This window comes from Artibeus jamaicensis, unplaced genomic scaffold (genome assembly GCF_021234435.1).
Source record: "Artibeus jamaicensis isolate MK-2021 breed Jamaican fruit bat unplaced genomic scaffold, CSHL_Jam_final contig_465, whole genome shotgun sequence".
Classification (NCBI taxonomy): Eukaryota; Metazoa; Chordata; class Mammalia; order Chiroptera; family Phyllostomidae; genus Artibeus; species Artibeus jamaicensis.
In genome coordinates this window covers 16,246,354-16,269,004 of record NW_026521843.1, presented here as the reverse complement: position 1 = coordinate 16,269,004, position 22,651 = coordinate 16,246,354, and the positions used below count along the sequence as shown (strand labels likewise).

The window sequence follows — 22,651 nt, the reverse complement described above, 5'->3', positions numbered from 1 at the left end:
ACCTGTCTTTCCCGTGTCCAGGAGTTAACCAAATGCCCAGCCAGGCTGACAAGGCCCACAGCTGACAAACTGAGCCTTATCTGGACAAGCCTGGCAGAGGGGACCCAAGGCCACCTCCAGCACTCCCCTCCCATGAGATGCAGAGAACAGCTTTGCAGTCTGATACATGGGCCCAAACCCCACTTACCAGCTACAGGACCTTAGGCGAGTCACTTAAGCCACTGACTCAGTTTCTCACTTAGGAACTGGGCACTTCTGAGACTCGCCTCACTTCCTGGCAGAGCCAGGCGTGCGGAGGTACAGAGGCACCCGAGAAGGAAATGGGCTGGACTTGATGAGAGTTCTGGTTCATTCTCTCCACCATCCAGCTGAGCGTTTTGATGGACGGGGTTGGGGTGGGGAGACTGTTGAGGCACCAGCTGCCGTGGGGACAGACCTAGAAAAGAGGGCAGAGTGCAAGGCAGCTGGACGTGGGGTGGGCCCTTCCTGCTCATCTCCCCAGGGGCCAGAGGCTCCCCACCCCACACCCACCAAGAGCTGGGTGACAGGAGGTGCCATCAGAAGCAGCAGCCAGGCCCTTGCTAGGTGGTCCCAGGCAAAGTGCCCATTCAGTAGGGCATGCTGGGCTAGGCCAGCCTTCTCCCCCTAATGCCTGGCTCTCTGGGGCCACAGTTTAATTATCATAACGCATCGTTCTTAACACAGTGACAAATAACTGCTAACATGTTCCTTATAAAATGCCCCTTCCTCCTTCCTCCACTGGATAAGGTGATTTACCTAGAATTTCAGAACTGGAATAGGCCTTAGAAATGTGGCCGAAGCCGTGCCTCCTGTCCATGGAGAGGCTGGGGGCAGACAGGAGGGCCGTGGTCAGCGCCGCAGTCAGTCTGGGAGGGGCCGGTTTGGGGCCTGGTCCCTCACCATGCTGTCCTCCGGGTTCCACAGCCCAGAGGGTGGCATGTCCTTAGAATCACTCCAATGGTGGGATCTAGGCTCAAGAACACAGAGGACATATGTGGACCAGATACTCCTCTGACCTTGAAGGTAGCGCTATCTGTGTGCAGATGAGGCACTACCTGCAAGCTGTCTACCTGGCACCCTGAAGCCATGGGTTTGAGGACCCCAGACTGTTGTGGGGGCCCAAACCTCAGCTGCTCTACTGCTCCCCACCACTAGAAAATGAATTCCCCAGGGGGCTGCGGGGGTGTGAGGGCTTTGACTCCCTCTCAGCCTCCTGGTGTTGGCCCTGGGTGCAGCCAGATTGAGAGGCCAGTGTCTCAGTCAGGTCACTGGGACGTGAATGGCAGGGCCACCCACACTGACCAGCGTTCTGTATCTGTGTGCTCTGCAGGAACGCCCCCGGGCTCCAAGATGGCCTTGCAGAGTTCCTTCACTTGCTGGAATGGGACGGTCCTCCAGCTCGGGCAGGCCTGCGACTTCCACCAGGACTGCGCCCAGGGAGAAGACGAGGGCCAGCTGTGCAGTGAGTAACGGGGCAGCCCCTGCCCACCTCACCCCAGCCCAAGCTCATAGCCCTCTTCTGCCCCCATCACCCCTTGCACTCAAACTTGGACAACCTTCCTGACATCCAGTGCCATTTGTGTCTCTTCCTAGTGGTAACTTGCAAAAGCTGCAGTCTTCAAGAGACGGAGCTCTGATCTGTGGTCCAGAAACAGTGTAGAGGTTAGGAACCAAACAAGACCTCATAAGTTATGCTTTCAGCTTCCTTATGCACAGAAACAAATGTTCAGGCCGAAGCACAGCTCCATAACGTGACGTTAGCAGCCTTCCTCGCCCAGACTTGCCTCACTCTGTAGTCCTTATCTCGTCACCCACCTGCCTCTCTCGTCCTCCCAGTGTCCCATGTACCCCAGCTCCAGCTGTGTCAGACTCCTCCTCAGCTCCCCCACGCCTCCAGGGCTTTGTTGGTGTCATGTCCCTTGCCCAGCCTGCCCTTTCCCTTCTCAAGTCACATCTGCTACTTCCGGGAAACCCCTGTGACCGTCCTCAACAAGTGTAGGTGGTTCTTCTTCCTCTGTACCTCTTATTCTTCTATCCACCACTTTTTAAAGCTTTTTTTGAGACATAGTTCTTACACTATATAATTCGCCCACTTAAAGAGCACAAGCCAGTGTTGTTAAGCACAGTCTCAGGGTTGTGCAACCATCGGCACGATCTAGTTTCGGCACATGTTCACCGCCCCACAAGGAAGCCCCCAGGAGTCTCTCCCTACTTCCCCCAACTTCGCCCCTGCTGCAGCCCCAAAGCAACCGCTAATCTACCTTCTCTTTCCATGGATTTGCCTATTCTGGGCATTCACAGAAGTTGAATCTTATCATACATGGTCTTTTGTGATTAACTTCTTTCATGTAGCATATTTTCAAGGGTTTCAGCTTGTATCAGTCCTACATGTATTTTTATTGCCAAATCATATCTCATTGTAGAGATATACCACATTTTGTTTATCCTTTTTTCAGTTGGTGAGCATTTGGGTTATTTTCTTTTTTGGCCTATTATGAATAATGTTGCTGTGAACATTTGTGTACAAGTTTTTGTGTGGATAGATGTTTTTATTCCTCTTCGGTATATACTCAGGAGTAGAACTGCTAGGTCATATAAATACTCTATATTTAACAGTCTGAGGAACTGCCAAGCTGTTTTCCACAGTGGCTGCACCATCTTACATTCCCACCAGTGATAACAATGGTTCTAATTTTTCTACTTCTTGCCAACATTTATTATTATCTGCCTTCTATTTTAGCCACTTGAGCAGGTGTATATCCACTACTTTTTATGAGAGTGGTTTCCATGTTTCCCCCCTTTCTGAAGGCAGATTGGGTCTGGTACTCTTCCCTGTACTGAAAATTCAAGTGATTCCTGGCACAACTAACTCTTGTTGACAGAAAGTTGGGCTCCATAAAGGAAAGCAAAGTGCTGAGGCCTCACTGTTAGTCAGCAGCAGAATTAGACTCCCGGCCCAGTGCTCACGCACTTCAATATGGCGTCCTCAGTAGTTATGCAGCTGGTAGTAAAACTACAGGTTTTTACATTTCCTCCAGGGAAACCACAAACACAGAGCATATGAAATTTGAGATAGAAAATATGCTGAATCCTGAAGCACAGCTTAATACCACAGCACCTTCCCTCAAAGCGCTGAAAATCCAGTGTGGGAACAGGAAGGGAAGCAACAGAACCGTGGGTGGGGAGGACGCGGTGGATGTGGGCCTGGGCGCTGGGGTGCCCAGGCCCAGCAGTGAATGCCTCTCCCCTGAGGCACCAGGCCCACAACACTGGCCAGCGAGACAGCTTCAGAAGGCTGACCGTGTTTCCCAGGTCATCTGGGGGACAGATTGGCCCTTGGGGGGAAACGATCTTATTTATTCTCTTTTAAATGAAGCACTAAAGAAATCCATTTTTTCAACTCGAAAAACTACCTTTTATGCCAGACTTCCAGTGAGGTTTTCCAGTAATCATGGAATTTTGCTTGTTTTGATAAAACTCAGTAAAGAGTTGCAGGTAAGCGCTTTGGTTGTCCCTCCGGTTCGGCTGCTGGCCTTTCTCATAGGACTCCTGCTCTGCGTGGGGACCGAGGGAAGCCTGCCCGCCGCCACGGCTGCCCCAGGCAGAGACCTCGGTGTGCCTCTCCATTACTGGTCTCTGCAGCATTTCCAGCAGTGCCTCTGAGCTGTGTGATTTTGCTTTTGCCTTTTTTAAGTTGTTTGATATCCACTTCCCAGCAGGGACACAGTTCAGGCAGGGCATGGCCTGATTTACAATTGAGAAAATGAAAAGCACAGAGAAGGTAATTGGTTTGTTCCAGTCACACAGCCTGTGGGAAACATGCTGACGAGAGCATCAAGCCCACAGCGTCCAGCCTGCCACTGTGCACTCAGGGCATTCCCCTTCATTCTGGGACTTGCCACCATCTCCTTTCTGGGACCAACTCCAGACCTGAGGGCAGCCTGGCTCTGGTCTGGAGGGCAGGCACCTGGGGCCCGCTGGCCTTTGCAGCCACACTTGAACAGCTGCTCCAGCCAACTGTCAGAATAACAGCTCCACACTGGATAACACCCCCACTAAGCTCTTGGCTACAGACATGGGTTGCTAGGGAGAGAATTTCAATTTCAAAGGAGGATTTCTCGATCTTCTTGCCACTCTGATCTGTGCAGTATACTTAGTAAATATCCTTTTTCTTATTTGTGTGCCCCATTCTCTCGGGGATGCTTGCTGCTCTTCCTTTCACATTGACTGATACTGATTCTGGAAACCATTCCCATGGAGAGATCAACGACAGTAGTAATACTGGCTAACGTTTATTGAGCATTTACTAGGTACTGCAGCTGCTCTAAACACTTTTCATGTATTAACTTATTTCATGCTCACAACAATCCTTTGTGATGCTATTAAACCCATCTTGGAGATGAGGAACCTGAAGTTCATGGTGAGGAACCCAAAAGCCCACACTCTGAACCACTGCAAGCCAGACGTTTTTGGTCTCCGAGTTTTAAGCAGTTGGCTGTGAAAAGCACAGCCCTAGTGACATATCCAGCTGGGAAGAAGGGACCAAGAAAAAAACTCCAGGAAGGTGCAGGCCTCTGCCACCACCTTCCTGGGAAAGGGGCAAGGGTAGGATCGTTCATCCCCACCTCTGGGCCTCAACTCCTCGCCTGTAATAGGAGTTGGAACATGATGCCCACTGATGCGTCAGTGTCCATAACGCACATAGACAGTGCTCTTGACCTTACCTGGTCCTTCCCAGATAGACTGGATCCTATTAGAAGGCCTTCTCTGAGCAGGTGTCCATCTGTTGGGGATGTCCGGGTCTTCTAAGGTACCCCCAGGAGGGTCACCAATCTTGGTCCAGGGGACTCAACCAAGCAGGTTGTATCCCATCAACTTTCAGCCCCAAGTCCACACTCTCCCCACAAGGAACTCCCCACATGTTCCGGAGCTTCATTCAGATGACCAGGTGCAACCCCGGGCCACATTTCTGTCTGAGATAAGTGGGAGACCTAAACGGAGGAGGGAACACTGCCCTTGCCCTTCTCCCTCCAATCACGAACGTGTCCGTTCCCGCCCCATCCTCCAAACCCCATACGCCATCCTCCTTCCCTCTTTCCAGTTAAACTTTGTGATCCAGGGGAGACATCTGGGATGCTATAACCCATCACAGGGTGTCTGATCGGCTCCCCGTGTGTGGAGCAGTGGCCTCTGTAGCGCATGTCTGCCCAGGAAAGGGTGAGGGTTCCTGCCTCATCCCCCAACAGGCACCCACCAGGGCTCACTTCCCCTCCGTGTACTCAGTAATCTCATCTGTTTGGGGCGGGGGGTATTCTTCCTGCCAGGCAAAAAGAGGTTTTTTATGTTTCTTTATTGTAAAATAAAGCATGTTGGTTGTAAAGTATTTGAAAAACCTAGAAAAGTACACAGGAGAAAATAACTATCGCCCATAACCCTCCCTCTCAGACATTCAGAGATAACCATAATATTTTGATGTATTCCTTCTAACATTTTCCCTGTGACTATATTTTCAAGGAAATGTATAACACGTATTTATCAAAAATGTTAACAGAGTTGTCACACAGGAAGGGAGAGAAGTGGTGTCGTTTGGCCTGGAGTTTGTACTTGGCAGTTCCTACATCTGTTGCTGAGGTCACATCTCTGTGACTCCACAAATTTGTCTCTCTTACAGTGGAATCAGGTGTCATAATTGCCAAATGTTGCGGGATTGATTGACCCACACGCAGCCGGATTTGGCCATCAAGCCGGTGAAATATCTGGCTGCAGCCCAAGAAGAGGGTCAGGTCAAGCAGCGCTTCGCTGGCGTTAGGGACCACGTGGAGCTGGTTTAAAATGCAGATTCCTGTCCTGGGGATGGGGTCGGGTGGGGGACTCGAGATCCCGCACTTCTAACAGTTCCACAGGCAATGCAGGTGTGGCTGGTCCCTGGACCCCGTTTTGCATGGCAAGGGGTTAGAGGACCGAATTCACTCCCATTCCATTCACCAGCTAACTATTGAGACCCCACAGTGTGCCGAGCACAGCGGGTGCTTGGGGGGCGTGCGAGGAGAAAGGGATGGTAGAGGAGGAGTTGCATTTGGCCCGACCCTGTGTGCCAACGCTGTGCTCAGCCGCGGGCAGTTCCCCAAACCCGGCCTGAGCCACCGAGGGCTTTGTCCTGATGCCCACGCCCACCGCTTCCCTGGGGGCCGCTTCTGGCTGAGCACACGGCCCTCTTGCAGCAGCAGAAACCCTCTCATCAGCCCTCCCCTCCCCTTCCGGGTTGTAATTATCACACACATTGTCCATTGACCAGTTGTGCCTAACTCCTGACAAGAAAGCTGCTTCGTTCCCAGCTTACCCTTCATCCTTTGCCAAGCTACAATGGGATGGGCTTCTAGAGGGCGGAGAACGCCAACAGTTTTCCGCCCTCCTGTCCAGGTGGAAGGTGGGCAGAGCTACCGCAGGCATTTCCAAACAGGCAGCAGAGGAGGGGCCATCTCTGCCTCCAGGGCAGTGGCCGCTGTTTCAGCCTGTGCCCCGCCCAGGTTTGAAGGATAATTGCTAAGGCCACCACCGCTCTGTGTTTTCTCAGCTCTGTATGGTCTCAAAATGTTTCCACGCTCTCTCTCTTTTATTTTGTCCTCAAAACATCCCTATGAGATTGACACTAGAATTAACCCAATTTACAGATGAGGGAGCCGAGGCCCTGAGGGAGGAAGTGACTTGCCTAAGGTCACACAGCAGGTGGGGTGGGGCTGGGACCAGAGCCTGGTGTCGGATCCAGCAGTTGAGGCACCAGTGCCCATGAGTCAAGATCTCTGCCTCCCCTGCAGACCATCTCTGCCTCCCCTCCTGACCAGGTGAAGGGGGAGCAATATGCCCTTCAGGCCCCAGCTCAGCCCTGCCTCCTCCATCCACCAGGGGCCCCTCACCTGCTAGAACCTTCCGTTGTAGCTCCTGGTAAAACACACCTCTAAAAGATGTATCATGGAAGGTCACCAGTGAGTTTTTGCAAAAGAAGTGGATGTGGGATCCCTTGAGGGGGGCATAAAAAATAAAACAGAAAGATCTCCTTAGCTTTTGGATTTTTAATCAGAGGAACATGCAGGGCTTGGGGGGAAATGATTTCTTCAGGAGGGTATAAATGGGAAGAGATGTTCAAAGTCACTGACAGCCTGTTTTAATTTATAATCTGCCTCTGTGTGAAATGCACAGAGAATCAGGGGGAAACGAGTAATAATTCACTAAGGTGCTGTCACAGCCAGGAAGCGTTAGAGGCCTCTTTGTTAGCCTGCCGCTGCCAAGAAGGCTGAGACGGAGGAAGGACACAGAGCAGCAGGTCCAGCGAGAGAGCACCTTCCCTCCAGTACAGGACACAGCCCGGCTGCTTCTCCCCAGCCTGGCTGGGGGCTGCTGGACGCTGTCCCAATAGCCTGGAATGGCACAGCCTGGGCCCAGCACTTTCCCAGCAGCTGGTCTCCGAGGAAGCTGCAGAACATAAGCTCTCTAACCCTCTCCCCTTTCCTCTTCCCGCTGTGGGCAGCAGGGAAATAGATGGTCTATAAAGCTGACTGTGGTCTCTTCAATGGGACCTGAGGTCAGTCTGATGCAGAGAAAAGGGTAATGGGGCCCTTTACGCTGAGCCGACAGATGATATAAAGAGGCCCCAGTGACTGGGATTGCTTTGTCAGGATAGGCGAGGTTATGCGGCAGTAATAAACCATGCAGCGCTTCAGGGCCTTAACCGAGCATTTACAGGCCCTGTCCACTGAGGTTGGGGGCCTCTGCTCCACGGGATCTCTCAGGGGTGCGGGCTGCCAGGGGCTGCATCGTCAGACAGCAATGTCCCCAGAAACAAGAACTCTCCTTGGCCCCTTCGGCAGGGGAAGGGGGGGGACTAAAGAACTGCACACGGGCTTTTCTGAGCCTCAACCCAGAAGAGACACACATCACTTCCACTCACGTTTCATTGGCCAGAACAGCTCCTGGGGCCTCACTTAACTGCAAGGGGGTTGGGAAATCAAGGTCAAGCAGAAAGTTCTGAAAACCTATGTGTCTCTGTGGAGAGGGGTCATTTGAGCGACCCTAACCAAACTCCTGGCCAACACTACCACTGCTACTGGTATGTTCTTGCCACTGGGTTGACCATTGGAAACATAGTTCAGTGAGTTACATGTTGGCTTCTCCTGACATCAGGTTCATTGTGGAGCCATGTAAAGAACACAGCATTTAGAAATACAAGAGCTAGGTTCAAGTCCCAACTGGGTTTCCTAATGGCTATATGACCTTGGTCAGGTTGCTTAACACCTCTGAGCTTCTGCAGTGTTCTATCTACAACTGGGTTAATGATACCCATGGCTGTGCAGTTGTTAATGTTACTGTTTTTTCTGAAGATTAGAACATTGTAAACCAGCACATACACAGGTTAGGGACAGGGACCTGTCTTCATTATGACCAGTATCATTAGACACCCAGGGTCTGGCTGGGGAGCTGTTATTAATGAGAACAATTTGGTCACACCTGGCCTATTATACTTGACTTTGGCATATTTTGCATTTGGCCTGCCTGGAAATGACTGTGTCCCTGTGCTCTCCCTGCAGGTAAACTCCCTGCTGGTTTTTACTGCAATTTCGAGGATGGCTTCTGTGGCTGGTCCCAAGGCACACTCTTGCCCCACACGCCCCGGTGGCAGGTCAAGACCCTAAAGGAGGCCCCGTTCCAGGACCAAGAAGGTACCGCCACTCCTTTTCCCTCCCCCAGGTGCCCCCCTGACCAGAGGAAAGATTTAATGCACTGCCCTAGGACAGCTGGACCTTGCCCCACCCTGCAGGGCCAGCCCCAGTGGCTGGCCAGAGCTCGCCCTGGGTGCTCCCTCACGGTTCCCTCGTCAACCTTCCTGGGCTCTAGAATGATTAATGACATCCATCCCAGGTAGATGCCACCTTTTGTAGCTTAAAGTGAGAACCTTGGTGGAGGATTAGCTGAAAGATGGGAATAACAGCATTGATAATAATAATCCATTCATTCAACAAATGTTTCTTGAGACCTACTATGTGTCAGGCCCATGACTCGCTGAGAGGTGAGGGAAATGGTAGTCCTCTTTATGGCTGGCAGGACTGTGGCACAGGAAGGCCTGTGTCCTCGGCCCCAGGGTGACGCCCTGGGAACCGCGCCCCCGATATGGTCCATTCCCTGCAGCCTGGCCTCCTCAGCCATTCTCCCACACTCACATCCAGCTTACACTGGCAACTCCCAGCCCCCCATGCCACAGCCCCTCCTCCCGAGACCCATGCTTGACTTCCAGAAGAGCAAAGGGCCTTCACACACCCACGAGATGGCCACCCCCGCCTGGATGAGCTGGCTCCGCACTTGGAGACACTGGGCATCATGGGATCCGAGAGGGCCTGTGAGGCCAGCACAGCTCTGAGAGTCAGGCTGCTTCAGAGGCTGGATCATCCCAGCTTGGGCCCTGCCTCGTGCTGTGCCCAGTGGTGAGGCCTGGGCAGGCCCTGGGGCCTTCCTCTCTGCAGGACAGGCTGGAGGGCAGGCCTCTCTCCCTCTTTCCTCCCCCGCATCTGCTTGTTCTGTGTGGAGCTAGAGACCCTCATACAAGAATCCCTCTATTTCGAAGAGACCACACATCCTATGGATTCCTTCAAGAATTAATAATAATTATTATAAAAGTGTGAAAGTGGACAACATGTAGGGCAACCACTGAGAATTCCAGAGCCTGTACAGGCCTGTCCTTGGCCCTCGGGGCCAGCCGCCTCCGAGTGAGCTCTGCAGGGACCCTCCCCTGATGCGGAGGCCTGAGGGTGCCTGCCTCCCCTCCCAGCCTCCTGGGCACGCTGCATTGCCCTCTGCACCCGGTCTGCAGGATCAGAGAGAGAGGTGGAGCCCGGGCGAGACCTGATCTCCGTGGCTCTGCGCACTTTGATAGTCCCCTGACAGCACCTGCAACAAATAAATGTTCAGCACTTGCTTAATACTTCAAAAGCCTCCCCAAGTAGGAATCCATCCCATTGACTGACTGCTCTGATCACAGACCAGTTTTCCTTACCTCGAGATAAGCTCTACCTTTCTATAAATTCCTCTCACTACTGATGATGTCTGCCTCCTGGAGGCAAGCTACAGCCTTTCACACAGAAGCCGCCCTTCACAACCACTGTGGCCCAGATACAGTAAGGTCCTTTCTCTCCCCAGTCACACCACCCCATCAGCTCGATTCTTCCTGAACAGTGGGCGGCTTGCTTTCTGAGATTTCTGGCCCATCCTGGCTCCTCTGTTCTGGACCCACCTACATGCGATACTTGGTAGTAACTCAGTCACAGAGTTTGCTAAGAGACAGGGGAAACTGGAGATGGATGGCTGCAGTCCTGCTGGGGCTGTCTGGGCTGCCTAAGAAGTTGTGGGCTCACTCTGGCCCCAGCCTCCAGAGCCCAGACCATCTACAGAAAGCCTCGCGGTTCCTGGGGGCTGACAGATGCTTCTTCCACCGCCACGTGGGGTTGGAGCTCACCTTCTCCCAGGTTTCTGGGCAGCCTAGTACTTGAGAGACACAAGGAATGAGTCTTCCTGGTCAGGGCCTGCGGAACAGGAGGACCTGGGCTCCAGAAGGGGGAGAAGAGAGTGAAGGTCACAGAGACCAATGGTGTGCAAAGCACTGGCGTCACGGGAAATGGGGAGGAGTAGGGCTCGGGGTGGAGGAGTCCAGGGTGCTTTGGGCTAAAGCTGGTGACCTTGAGACCTCAGGGATGCAGTAGCTCAGACACATGAAGCTAGGACATCACAGGCCCCTTAGAATGGAAACCTTTGCATAGCCAAGTTTTGTTGACAGTGACAAATGGCTGTCTTACCCATCGGAGAGAGCAGAAAGCCATGACCTCCACAATGTTCTGAGGCTGGGGAAGATGTTCCCATTATCCCTGCACTTATTCGCTCTGCAACTTCGAGGCCCTTGGCTATACGATGATAGTGCATTCTCAACTCTTTTCCTCTCTGCCCCAGACCACGCCCTGGTGCTCAACACCAGCGAAGTCCCCACTGCTGCAAGTGCTACAGCGACCAGCAAGACATTTCCCGCACCGATGAAGAACTCTCCATGCGAGGTAAGTCTCGGTGCTCCTCTAGTTCCCTGACCTTCCCTCCACCCCACCCTCCACAGTTCCAGATGGGCAGAGCAGCCGGGATGGTCAAGCTGCTCGTCTCCTGGAGGGAGGACAGTGGGGCCATTTCGCTTTCTTCTGGGCAGAGAGCAGCTGCCGACATGGTGAAGGCCCATGTGCAGAGGATCTTTCCTTAAACAGCCACACTCAGCAGCACTGAGTTTTTGCAGTTGGGCCTTGCTTTAAGCCAACTCAGAAAGTATAATACTTCCAAGGCACTACGGGGGGAGGGTACCAGTGATTTGCAAAAGACTTCCTACAGAATCTTTTTTAAAAACAACACTCTCTTGTTATACCATTCAAATTTTATAGAGCATCAAAAATTTTATTTACGTAGATTTCACTAAGACATCAGTGGCCTTCAGCGAGGCACCTCAAGTCACTTGCCCAAACGGTTCCTGTGGCTGTTACCTCCTTAGGGTGGGGCTGGAGGGAGGGGCGCCATGTTCCCGAGCATAAGGTCATATCTGTTCTGTAGGGACTGAGAAATGTGCTCGGACCCAGCATGGCCCCGTGGTTAAGCTCGTGGAGTCTGGAACCAACCGAGTCCAAGCTGGGTTCCGCCCCTGATCGGCAGCTCGATTGGTTTGAGCAGCTAATAACCCCTCCGGGCCTCAGTTTCCTCATCTGGAAAGTGGAGACAGTAAGAGTGCCAACCCCAAGGAGATGAGAATTAAATAGGTTAATGCGTATAGAGGGCTTATCACAGCTTCTGGCACAAGTTAAGCCCCATGAGAATTAGCCAGCAGCGCCTGGCACCTGGTATAAACACACGACAGCGGAATGGGGGAGGAGAAAGGGGTCTGGAGCCCCAAATCAGACTCAGCGCTCCAGGAGCCTGCCCCGCCCTGCCTCTAGCACCGCATCAAGCCCTTGCCCATGGTGGAAAGCCAATACTGAGTGTTGATCTGGCCAGTCCTGTGTTTCTGGAAACTCAGAGGAGAAATGCCTTGGGGCTTGTTTCAGGAATAGCCATACGGCCTCGGAGCCCTTGGTTTCCCTTTAAGAGGTCGATGCTGTGAAACTGACGAGGCCCGCTTCTCCTCCACCGGCTGGCAGGCGTCCCGGTCCAGCGGCTCGCACAGGCCTCTTCCCTGCCAAGGCACCGGCCCACCCGAGCCTGCCAGGCTTTCTGTGAAACAAAATTCACACACATAAACAAATATGAATAGAAAAGATGTTATCGATGAAATGTTTTAATCAGAAGAATGGTCCAATTAAATCTGGGGCTCAACATGTACCCTATCTCACCTTCTTCTAGTCGGTTCTCTGACCAGACTGTATGCACCTCTGCAAGCTACCTTACCCCTTTGTGGGAGAAGGCAGGGCACAAAGGAATGGGCTCATTACATTAGGTTGTGTTTGAGAAACCACGCTTTCTGATGCATATGGTGGGATCACTCATCACTGATACTCCTCAGGTGCCTCCGAGCAGACACCTGGAAAGGAAGGCTTCTTAAGAGGAAGTCTAAATGAGGAGAGATGGTGGTCCCTCCTGGGAGGCGAGGGAGATCCTTAAATGCATTTGATCTTCAAATGTACCCTTCACTGGATTTACTAGAGCCTGGTTTTAGAATGGGAAATGTCAAGGTAAAAATGATACTTTTTTCTAGCACTTTGTCATTTCTGGAATAACATTTGGGTTGATCAATAGCGTAAACAGGTGTTTTGTTTTACTGGCCTGTTCCATTTTCCCTCCAGCCACGCTCGCTCTGGGCTGGCTCTGCTGCTTCCTGCCCTTTTCCAGAACTTCGCCCAGCAGGAGTAATGAAGGGAAAGCAGCGAGACCGTTCCACTCGCAGCTCACAGGCGCTTCGCTCTCAGGCTTCCAGACATTCATCCAGCACTGATGGGCCTTTGAATTCACAGCGTTGGGGGAAGTGTTTCCATCAGAAAAACAAATAACCAAAATAGAAATATGCATTTCCAGCGTTGTGCGCCTTGACATTTATTTTCTCCCAATCCTAAGTGCAGGAGGCAGGAAGTTGATTTTCTTCTCCTGGGTTGGCTGAATGTCAGCGACAGGGAGACGGATGTTGCATTGCTGTGAGACACTGTGCGGTGAACTCGGGACCTTCAGAGCCCTCCAGCCCTGCAGGGGCCCCAGTTGGATGCTCGACTGAGCCATGGGTGGTCTCCAGTGAGGGTCAGGTCCGCAGGGACTGGCAGCTAGCCAAGCTGAGCTGGAGGCCGAACCCACCACCGAGCTCCTTCTCTGAACCCAGACCAGACCTGGTCTGTAGGACCCCCGGGGAGTTGAAGCCATTGCGGAATGTCACAGATGCTTTCTCAGGAAACCCCAGTCACCCGTTGATTCCGTTGATTCCGTTGATTCCATAGGGGAACTGGTGTCACCTTCAGTACATTTGCATGAAAATACAGACATGAGCTAACTAGTAGGTCTATGTGTCTCCAGTTGCAGTCACATGTAAAACTAATAAATGCAGACTCCGGGGCCCCACCCCGGACTTCCTGAATGGCATCCCTGATCAGAGCCCAGAATCTGCATTTCCAAACGCCACCCTCAGGGATTTGGGTGGACTGAAACTTGAGAGTAATTGACCAAGGCGTTCTTGCCAGTCGTGACTGAAATTTATCCTGAACCCACACTGAGAGTTTCCCTCTAGTACCTGTGGCTCCAAATGGTGCCATGTAATTTGCCTTTTAGGAGGAGTCAGAGGAAGAATTAGAAATGAAAAGGTAGGGCACAGAGGCAGTGGGGACAGAAGGGGCTGGGAGAGCACCCTTCAGAGCCCACAAGGAGCCACGTCAGGTTTCGCTGATGGGGGAGACAAGGTCTGGGTGTGCCTTTGTGCCAGCCAGCTTCCAGGGCCTTCCAGAAGCATGCCAGCTCTGGCCTCCTCCTCCCGACGCCTGCAGCCCCCACAGCTGACTGCCTCTAGCCCGGCCGGCACGGTGCAGGCCCAGCCACCTCTGCCACTCTGCACAGTTACATATGGGGCATGAATATTTAAAGGCCTTTGCCTAGCCCAGCCACAGACAAGAGTGCTTTGTGGGGTGTGGGGCCCCCACCCCATTCCTCACCATCTACTCTCTCTCCGTGGGGAACCGGGGAGTTACTCACAATATATTCAGATTTTACTTTATTTTTTATTTTTATTTAGCTGAGCTCCGGTTCAAATAATTAAAGTTGCCACCAGGGAGGGGAGTCTTGCAGTGGCTTTTATGTGTCGCTTGCTGTCAGACCCGCTCGCTCGTTCACGTCTCCTTCGCTGGGAGACACTCTCGAATGTGTCTCGCGTCGCAGCTGCTGGGAATAAAGAGGACAGGAGGGTGGCAGGGCCCGTCTCCGCCCCGCCCCCTGCCTTTCACACATCCTAGAAGCCTGAATGTCTCAATAAGCCCCGTGTGGTTTGAGATTCTATTTTATTTGAATAGCCTCCCTGTGACTGGAATATTTTAAACCATGTTCTCAGAGCAGAACAAGGCCTGGGGGAAAGAAACTGGGCTCCCCTCATCCTCCGTCCTCCTCCAAAACGTGGACGCGGTTTTCCTTCCACGAGCTGCAGGAATGAAAGGGACCCAGGAAGTGCGGGATGAGCCCCACTCGATTGGCGGCAGGACCACAGGGCAGGTCAGTTCCCAGCTGCTGGTTATCTCACCTTACCAGCGCGGCAGCCACCTGTGTCCTCTCCCTACACATGTGCCTGCACACACACACATACACACTGGGACCCCGGAACGCGGCCGGGCCTTTCTGCCCCTGATACCAGCTTCGACAGCCACATGGGGCAGAAGGGGACCAGCGGGCTCCTCCAGGGCAGCGTGGATTATCCGGCCTGCCAGGAGGGAGGCCTCCACTCAGTGCCATTAAAACCAGCAAGTGCGGCCCAGAGGGAGGTGGGAGAGCAGGCGGCATCTGGCCTGGCCCCCTGCCATCTGGTGAGCCCCTGGGAGGGGCCTGCCTGCGGTCATGCAGCTGGCCGGCCGGGCAGCCCATTGTCCCTGAGGCACGATAGCGACTCCCCTTTCCCTGGGAGACCTCTTGTGAATGGGACAGCAGCAGTAAAAGAGGGGACAACAGACAAGAGAGAGGAAGACTAGACCCAAGTCACCAAGGCAGGGAGGGAGTCTGGGAAATGACCCAGAGCCAGTCATCAGGCGCCCCCCAGTTTCTAAAGCCCGGAGGAGGTGCTCTACACCAGCTGCTTTTCTCTGAAGCCCAAAGGCCTCCCCACCTTGTGACTCACTCTGCCCCCAACCCCCAACCTCCTGTGTCACCCTGACCTGGTGCTGGGTGTGAAACTCCAGGGGGTGCCTCAGCCCACCCCTTCGGTGATGGAAACAGTTATCTCAGAGAGCCTTGGCTGGGCCTGAGAATGTGCCTCTTTGCATCAGAGCAGAAGGGGGCAGAGCCCAGAAATGGTTCCTGAGGCATTTTCTAAATGCCTTTCCCAAAGCCCCACTGAAGAAGAGATTTGGAGCCCCACTTTCAGAATCCAGTAACCATCTCACACACCTGTAATGACAATGCTGCTATAAGACTGCCCTATATACAGCCCTGGCTGGTGTGGCTCAGTGGATTGAGCACCAGCCTGTGAACCAAAGGGTCCCTGGTTCAATTCCCAATCCGGGCACCTGCCTAGGTTGTTGGCTAGGTCCCCAGTAGGGGGCGCATGAGAGGCAACCACACACTGATGATTCTCCGTCTTTCTCCTTCCCTTCCCCTCTCTCTAAAAATAAATAAAAATCTTAAAAAAGAGAAAGAATGCCCTGTATCCATCCAATGCATCAAAGATCACAGAGACTAGCCAGCTCCCCACAGTCACCCTGTGAGGTGACTGAAACCTTCCCCGGTCTGCTGAGAAGGAACAAGCCTCAGAGGCCCAGGAGAATCTCCAAGGTGACAAGCTCAGACGTGCAGAAACTGGTACTCAAACCCCAGGCCCCTGACTTCAAAGGTAGCTCAGTGGCTTTCTCTGGGGAGTCAGGGGGCAGCACCCTCAGGGTGAGCAGGGTGGCAACCACAGGGCCCGGACCGGAGAGGCAGCGTGGGAGATGGCTGGCGGGGGCGGGCATGCGCTGCCTGGCAGGAGGGTGAGAGGGGGAAGGGTACAGAGGCTCCCTGGTCAGGCGGCGAGTTCTTATTTTAAACCCACCATGTCACCAGCCGTGCCAGCAAGACCACGGGAATCTGGGGTCTCTTTAGAGTCTTCATTCAGCAGAGAAGTTAAAAATACTTACTTTCGATATAACAGGTCCTGGTCTCCAGGTTACTTACGGATCGCTAGGCTGCATTACATTAAAAACCAATTCGAACCTCTCACCTAGGGCCCTCAAACTCCCTGACTCTTTGTACCCCCAGGAGAAAAAAAACCTTCCCTCAGTGAAGGAGAGAACCCTTCCTAACTGTTAAGCCAACTTAGGGAGCATTTTAAAACTATTGGTTCCTTATTATGTGGCCAGCCTTTCACTGTGCTAAGCATTTCAGTCACTTTAGCTCATTACCGAAACACACCTGTGAGAGATTGTTACCTACATCATTTCCTGATGCAGAACCTGTGGCTTACAGAACTTCGGTGACTTGCCCAAGGTCACCTTGCTAGTAAGAGGCAGAGCCACAATTCAGACCAGGTCTGTCCAACTCCAAAATCAAATCTGCACACACTCTAAGGTCCCCGAACTTGGGTTAGGTCACCTGAGTTTGCACCCCTCCTCTGCCACTGTGAGCCATAGGACTTCACGCAAGTCACTTCCTACAACAGGGGATAAAAGCACCTGTTTTGCCGGCGGGGCTCCAGCACAAATGTGAAAACTCTATTCTCTACAATGCTTCATGAGTGCCAGTGACGACTGCTATTATCACCCCTCTTCTCACTCTGCACAGGCAGGAAGCAAAAGCTGCACACGTGAAGTCAGGCACCGTGTGTGTGTTTTCTTCTCCTCTGGGTCCGTTAGCAACAGGCGGGAGGGTCGGGAGCATTATTTTGCACAGTGCCTAGCATTAGCACCAGGAGGATGTGCCCAAAGGATTTATTTAATCAAAAATTAGTTTTAATGAATTAATGGTGGCAGCCCCTCAGTTACGGGCATGACCCTGGTCCAGGATAAGGACTAACAAGGAGACTCCCCACTGATTGTCAAGGATTCAACAGGTGCGGCCCTTCTGAGACTTCTGAGCCCAGAGAATTCTTACCAGGGCACCAGAGCGGCGAAGCGGCTGGATCCTAGCATCCTGTCACCTTGCCGTGATAACGGCTGATGCCACCAGGACACATGCTAATGGGCTAAAGTAATCAACAGCAATTTTAATTGCAGGTGGACATAATTAATTCAAAACCTTTGAGCCATTCATAATTAATACCTCTGTGTGACATGATGAGACAAATGAAGAATTACTGTCAAGGCGTGGGCGTGAATAAAATCCTCCTGGGCACTTTGAAGAGACTTGGATCCCCTTCAAAATGCACGTGTGAAGGTGGACCCTCAGGGCTCCCCCTGGTGATGGTTACAACATATTCAGGTGGCCCGGACATGAGAGGACCCTGTTGGAAGCAGAGACTGTCCCCAGCTGTCAAAGCATAAACACCACTGGGTGCCTGGGTGCCTGGAGTCTGTTCTCTTTCCGATGTCTGTCTGTGGCATGTGTGGGAGTTGCATTGCATAGAGTCGATCCTGTTCCCCAGCCAGAGGGTTACAAAGCCATCTCAGCCTCTGCCCCATCACACACAGAGAAACTGAGGCACAGGGGAGGCTGTTAGCCCAAGCTCACACCACGACCATGTAACTCAAAGGAAAATAGCATTGTTTTCTCCCCATGAGACTGGAAAGACAGTTTTCTGGAGAACCTGGAGGATAGAGCGCTGGGCTGGAATGTTGAAGCCAGTATTCTGCACCCCTCCCTGGTGCAGTTTTCTGTGAGCAGCGGATCTCTAACATGCTGTTCCCCGCCTGCTCTTTCCAATGCAGGAGAAAGGAACTAACACTGAGCACAGCTGTGGCAAGCCGGGCAAAGGGCTCAGCTACTCCTGTTAAAGTCTCTCAGTAACTCGGAAGGAGAGTAAACTGGCCCCATTCTACAGAGGAAAGCTGAGGCCCCGAGGTGTTACATCCTACAGAAAGGCAGAACCGCTCTGATTCCCAGGCACAGGCTCCGTCCTCAGCACAACCCCACCTTATCCCCCAGAGACCGCCCTGCCCCTCGGTCACTCAGGGGAGGGAACCTGACCCTCTGCAAGGCGGGAGGAAAGACCGCACTCTCCCTTCCCACTGTCCAACAGCCTGGGGACCCTCCTCCCTTGCTGCTTCTTTAATGCAGTGTTTATTGTGTTTTCTGATTACAGAAGTGCTCTATGTTTATTATGGAGCATTAGGAAAATGCCGGAAAGAAGGAAGAAGAAAATTGAAATTGCCCACAGTCTTAGTCCCCAAAGAGAACCCCTGTTACCACGTCACTGCATTTCCTTCCAGACAGATGTGGATTTAAACAGAGTGGTAGATAAACAGTGTATTCGTTTAGTATCACACTACATACTATTGTATTTTTCTATATCAATATCATTTTTTATAAGCATGCTTTTAACAGCTGCAGGCCCTAAACTTACTGTATTGTTTTTGTTCTAGTTGTCAACAGTAATAGATGTCCATTGTAAAAAATTTCAGAAAGACCAAAAAGGGGAAAAAAATACATGTACCTCTATAGCCTCACCAGCCAGAAATCCCACGGTTATTATTTTTATACAAAACCGTCATGTTCTCTTGCTGTGTTTTTGCCAAGGGGGCATGTGGACGCCCCTGGCTGGGTATTCGCTGCCTTCGATGCCATGGGTGCTGTCGTTTCAGAACGGAGCTGAGTCTTTTGTCTCCCGCCTGGCCAGGAATCCAGCAATTCTTTAGTCTCTATAATTGCAAGTATTTGCCAGCTTATTTGATTTGCTTGTTATCAGAAATCTGCATCTGGCCTGCTTCTTGCTGTGTTGGGTTGATTTTTCATTAGGCTATTTATAGCTAGGACGTTGGTGTTTGGTTTTTCCAGGTGAATTAGGAGATGGTGTACAAAAATAACTGGGTTTCACGGTGAGTCGATACTCTCCAAGTTAGTAAGAGACCGTGTTGAACTCAAAGGACTTTTAAAAATGGCAAGTCCACACCTGTGGCACCTTAGGTTGGGAAGGATTCTTAATGTTCATTCAGAGCCCAGACGTCCCTGGTGACAACCCCAATCCTGGTCGTTCGGCAGTGACGGAATGTGGGGAATATCAGCCACTCCCCACCACCCGTCTCCAGCAAGCACGTCTTTGAGCATCTCTGCCTGTCTAAAAACATTCTTCTGTTGAAGTGAAGTACACGGTAGTGTCCAGCCTCGGTTCTGTCTCCACTTCGGGAACTCGTGCAGCCCACCAGAAACACGAGGAAAGACAGCGCCTCCCCTGCACGGCGTTTCCCACGTTTGGGGTGCATGCAGAATGGACATTATTTGATGCCCTAGATTCTCTTCTGTCCACCTGCAGCTTAAATTCCATGCCGACATTTTTTACAGGCTCGAGAGATTGTTCTGAAGTTGCCACGGGGTGTGCAGAGCAAACATGTTTGGCATGTCTGGCATGCAGTTGCATCTATTACCTCAGGGGGAGGAAGGGCCAGGAGAGAAGGAATAGCATCAGGCCCAGCCACAGTGCTGCTCCTGCTCCACATACAGAACTTTAATTAATAAAGCGACAAACACTGGTAGCACATAATTGGAGCATCTGCTGGGCCCTAGTGAGAGGGAGGGGCAAGGGCCCCTGTGCCCGGGCTGCTGGAGCCAGCGAGAGAGCTGCCGGTGGCTCCCTCCAAAGGAGGCGGCACCTCTGTTCACCAGTCTCGTGTGCTGCCACCGTGGAAAGGGGTTTATTAGCCCAAAGCTGTCATTTGTAACCTATGTGTGGTAGGCCATGTCCAGGATCAAAAATTTTATATTTACAGGCCCCAACAGGTGTTATTTCTCAAAAACATTATTTAGGATTTACATAAGAGTTCCCATATTTGTGTGAACACACACAACACACACTGGTTGTAAATGGTTCAAGACCCACCATCTCCCTGGCTCTCCCAAGGCGAAGGTGTCTTGGGGAGAGGACCTCGTTAACGTGTCATGAGGGTGGCCCTGCAGTTCTGACAGGCTCCCATGTCACGCCAGCACTGTTGGTCCGCAGGCTGCATTTTGAGCAACAAGGATCTGGAAGATTTAAGTGCACCCCAAAGATTTAAGTGCAAATTGCTACAATGTGTCACGTGTCTACAGCACAGTGGACACGGCAGAAGGAGCATAGGGCGCAGTGTGGAATCCAGGCCCGCAGCTTGGGAACTTAGTGCCCATGGGTGGCTGAGTTCACCTTGTCTAAGCTTCGGATTCCACATCTGGAAAATGCGTGTGGTGATACCGATGCTTGTGGTGAACATAAAGCGAGACAGCGTGTGTGAAAGTACGGAGCACAGCTCTCTAGTGGTCAATAAACAGTCAATTACTTTATCCGATAGGCCACCCAGATAGAAACTGGTCTTGCTGAGATCAAATTCCAAGAGTGCGTTTGCCCACTCTGGGCGCCCGAACGGCGACCCTCCAGATCAAGCCAGGTCTACCTGGCGAGGGCACCTACACACAGTGCTGTCTAGGGACTCTTGACCCTCGGAAAACAGAAGCCTCTGCCAGGGCCTTGAGCCAGGCTCTGCTCTGGGAACCACAGGGAGGAGCTCTAGTCATTTTGATACAAGTAATGAGTAAGAGATCTTCCGTAAAAATTGGTATCAGTCAGTCTTTCGGTTCTTCTAATGAAGAAATTGGTGAGAGCCCCACACAGGGGGTCCAGGAGGGTCCTCCTGGTCCCGTTTGCACTCTCAGGTAGTCCCTGCTCCCCTCCAGCCCAGGGACCTCTTACTCTCCAGGTCGTTCTCATTCTTCACCCCGGGGCCATGGGGCAGCCACATAAAGGCCTTCGGGCGAGGACTGCGTCCTCACCGCTGCAGGAACAGTGCTCCTCCTACACCTTGGCTGTGGTGGGCACATTCTAAGCCACACATTCTTTAGTTATTAAGAATCGCCTCTTACTCAAGTCCGGGGTGAGATGGACCCCTCGCTGAGAAGGCCAGGATCCTTCCTGCTCTAAGTAGCCCATCTCCCCGGTGGTCACAGCTCCGCCTGCGCTTCAGAATCACTGGGAGAGATTTGAAAAATGGCTGACACCCAGGCCAATTAAATCCAAATCTCTGGGAGCCCAGACCTGGGTTTCCCAGGGGACCCCAACTTGCAGCCCGGGTTGAAAACCACCAGTTTAACCATTTCATGCACCTGTGAGCTCTGCCTTCCACACAGTCCGCCTCGCTCAGTCTTTAGAACTACATTCTAAACAGGCAGGGGAGGTCTCACAAATTCATCTATAAGAAAATAGAGGCTCAGAAAAGGTGAGTGGTTGGCTTAAAGTCAAGCAGTTAATTCCCTTTGGCCCTGGAGCCTAAACTCCCAGTTATCCCATAGCCAACAGACAAGGGAACAAGGATAGTTCGGCATACCCCCAGAGAACGGATGTTGGTACAGAAGGGAGCTGCTTCCGGTGCATTCCAGAAAGGAAGCCCGGCGCCAGAGGCTGCGATCTCCCAGCTCCTCTGCAGATTCTGATGTGGCAGGTCTGGGGCCAGGCCAGAGACTCTTACAAGCATCCAGGTGACACCCATGACACCAGTCTGAAGGTCAGGCTCTGAGCAGCAAAGCACTGGCTGACCTGTAGCGGCAGAATCCAGAGTCACCAGGGATAACTACAGGGGAGAAGTGGGTCATGCGAAGGCCTGCGTCTAAGCTTGAGGGAGAATCCCATCTGCCTGGATGCATCTCCTTACCACACACTCAGTGGGTGGGAAAAAAAAAGACCAAGAAGAAACTTCGCTGGCCACTCGCTGGCTGCCACTGTGAGATCTGACCCCAGGCCTTTTGTATCTGTTTTAGAGCAAGACTTTGCTGAAACTCGAACAATGCACTCCTCGTCTTCAGTTGGTAGATATGTTTTCTGCTATAAACGTAGGTGAGAGTATTATAGGCAGAAATGAAACTCAGATGTTTAATTTTCCTATTTATCCATAGCACTGAACAGTCAGGTCAAGTGGCTGTCTGGACCCAACTCCTGACTGTGTGTCAAGTGTCGTGACGCTCTATGTCTATGTCTTCACTTTCAAGTGGCTTTTAGTGCTTCTCCTTCTGCTACACTCATTTACATTCAGACTCCTGGCTAGAAGCTAAGCGACCTGGGGTGGGGAAGATATGCATAATAGGCCGGCGCACAGAATAGCTCTGCAGTGAATACTCGTGGAACGGAGGCCGATCATCTCCCACAAGCACTGAGACCAAGAGGGGTCCTGCTACGCCCCCTCAAAATCTGAGGAAGCCATTCTTCGTACCACTGTTCCCCAAGTGGACTGGCCTAAAATACACAGTGTGGGAAGATGGAGAAAGTTCAGGGGGCCGGTCGACGCCCGCCCCTGCTGACGTGATA

At 52.2% G+C, this 22,651-nt stretch overlaps 1 protein-coding gene across 1 annotated transcript in view; it reads left to right on the top strand.

The window, feature by feature from the left end:
- Positions 1 to 22,651, top strand: part of ALK (ALK receptor tyrosine kinase) — a 634,712-nt gene that overhangs the window by 528,465 nt on the left and 83,596 nt on the right. The window contains exons 6-8 of the mRNA XM_037146752.2: positions 1,352 to 1,483; positions 8,604 to 8,735; positions 11,011 to 11,111. Coding sequence (XP_037002647.2) covers positions 1,352 to 1,483; positions 8,604 to 8,735; positions 11,011 to 11,111 — 365 coding nt within the window. The remainder of the gene's footprint in view (positions 1 to 1,351; positions 1,484 to 8,603; positions 8,736 to 11,010; positions 11,112 to 22,651) is intronic.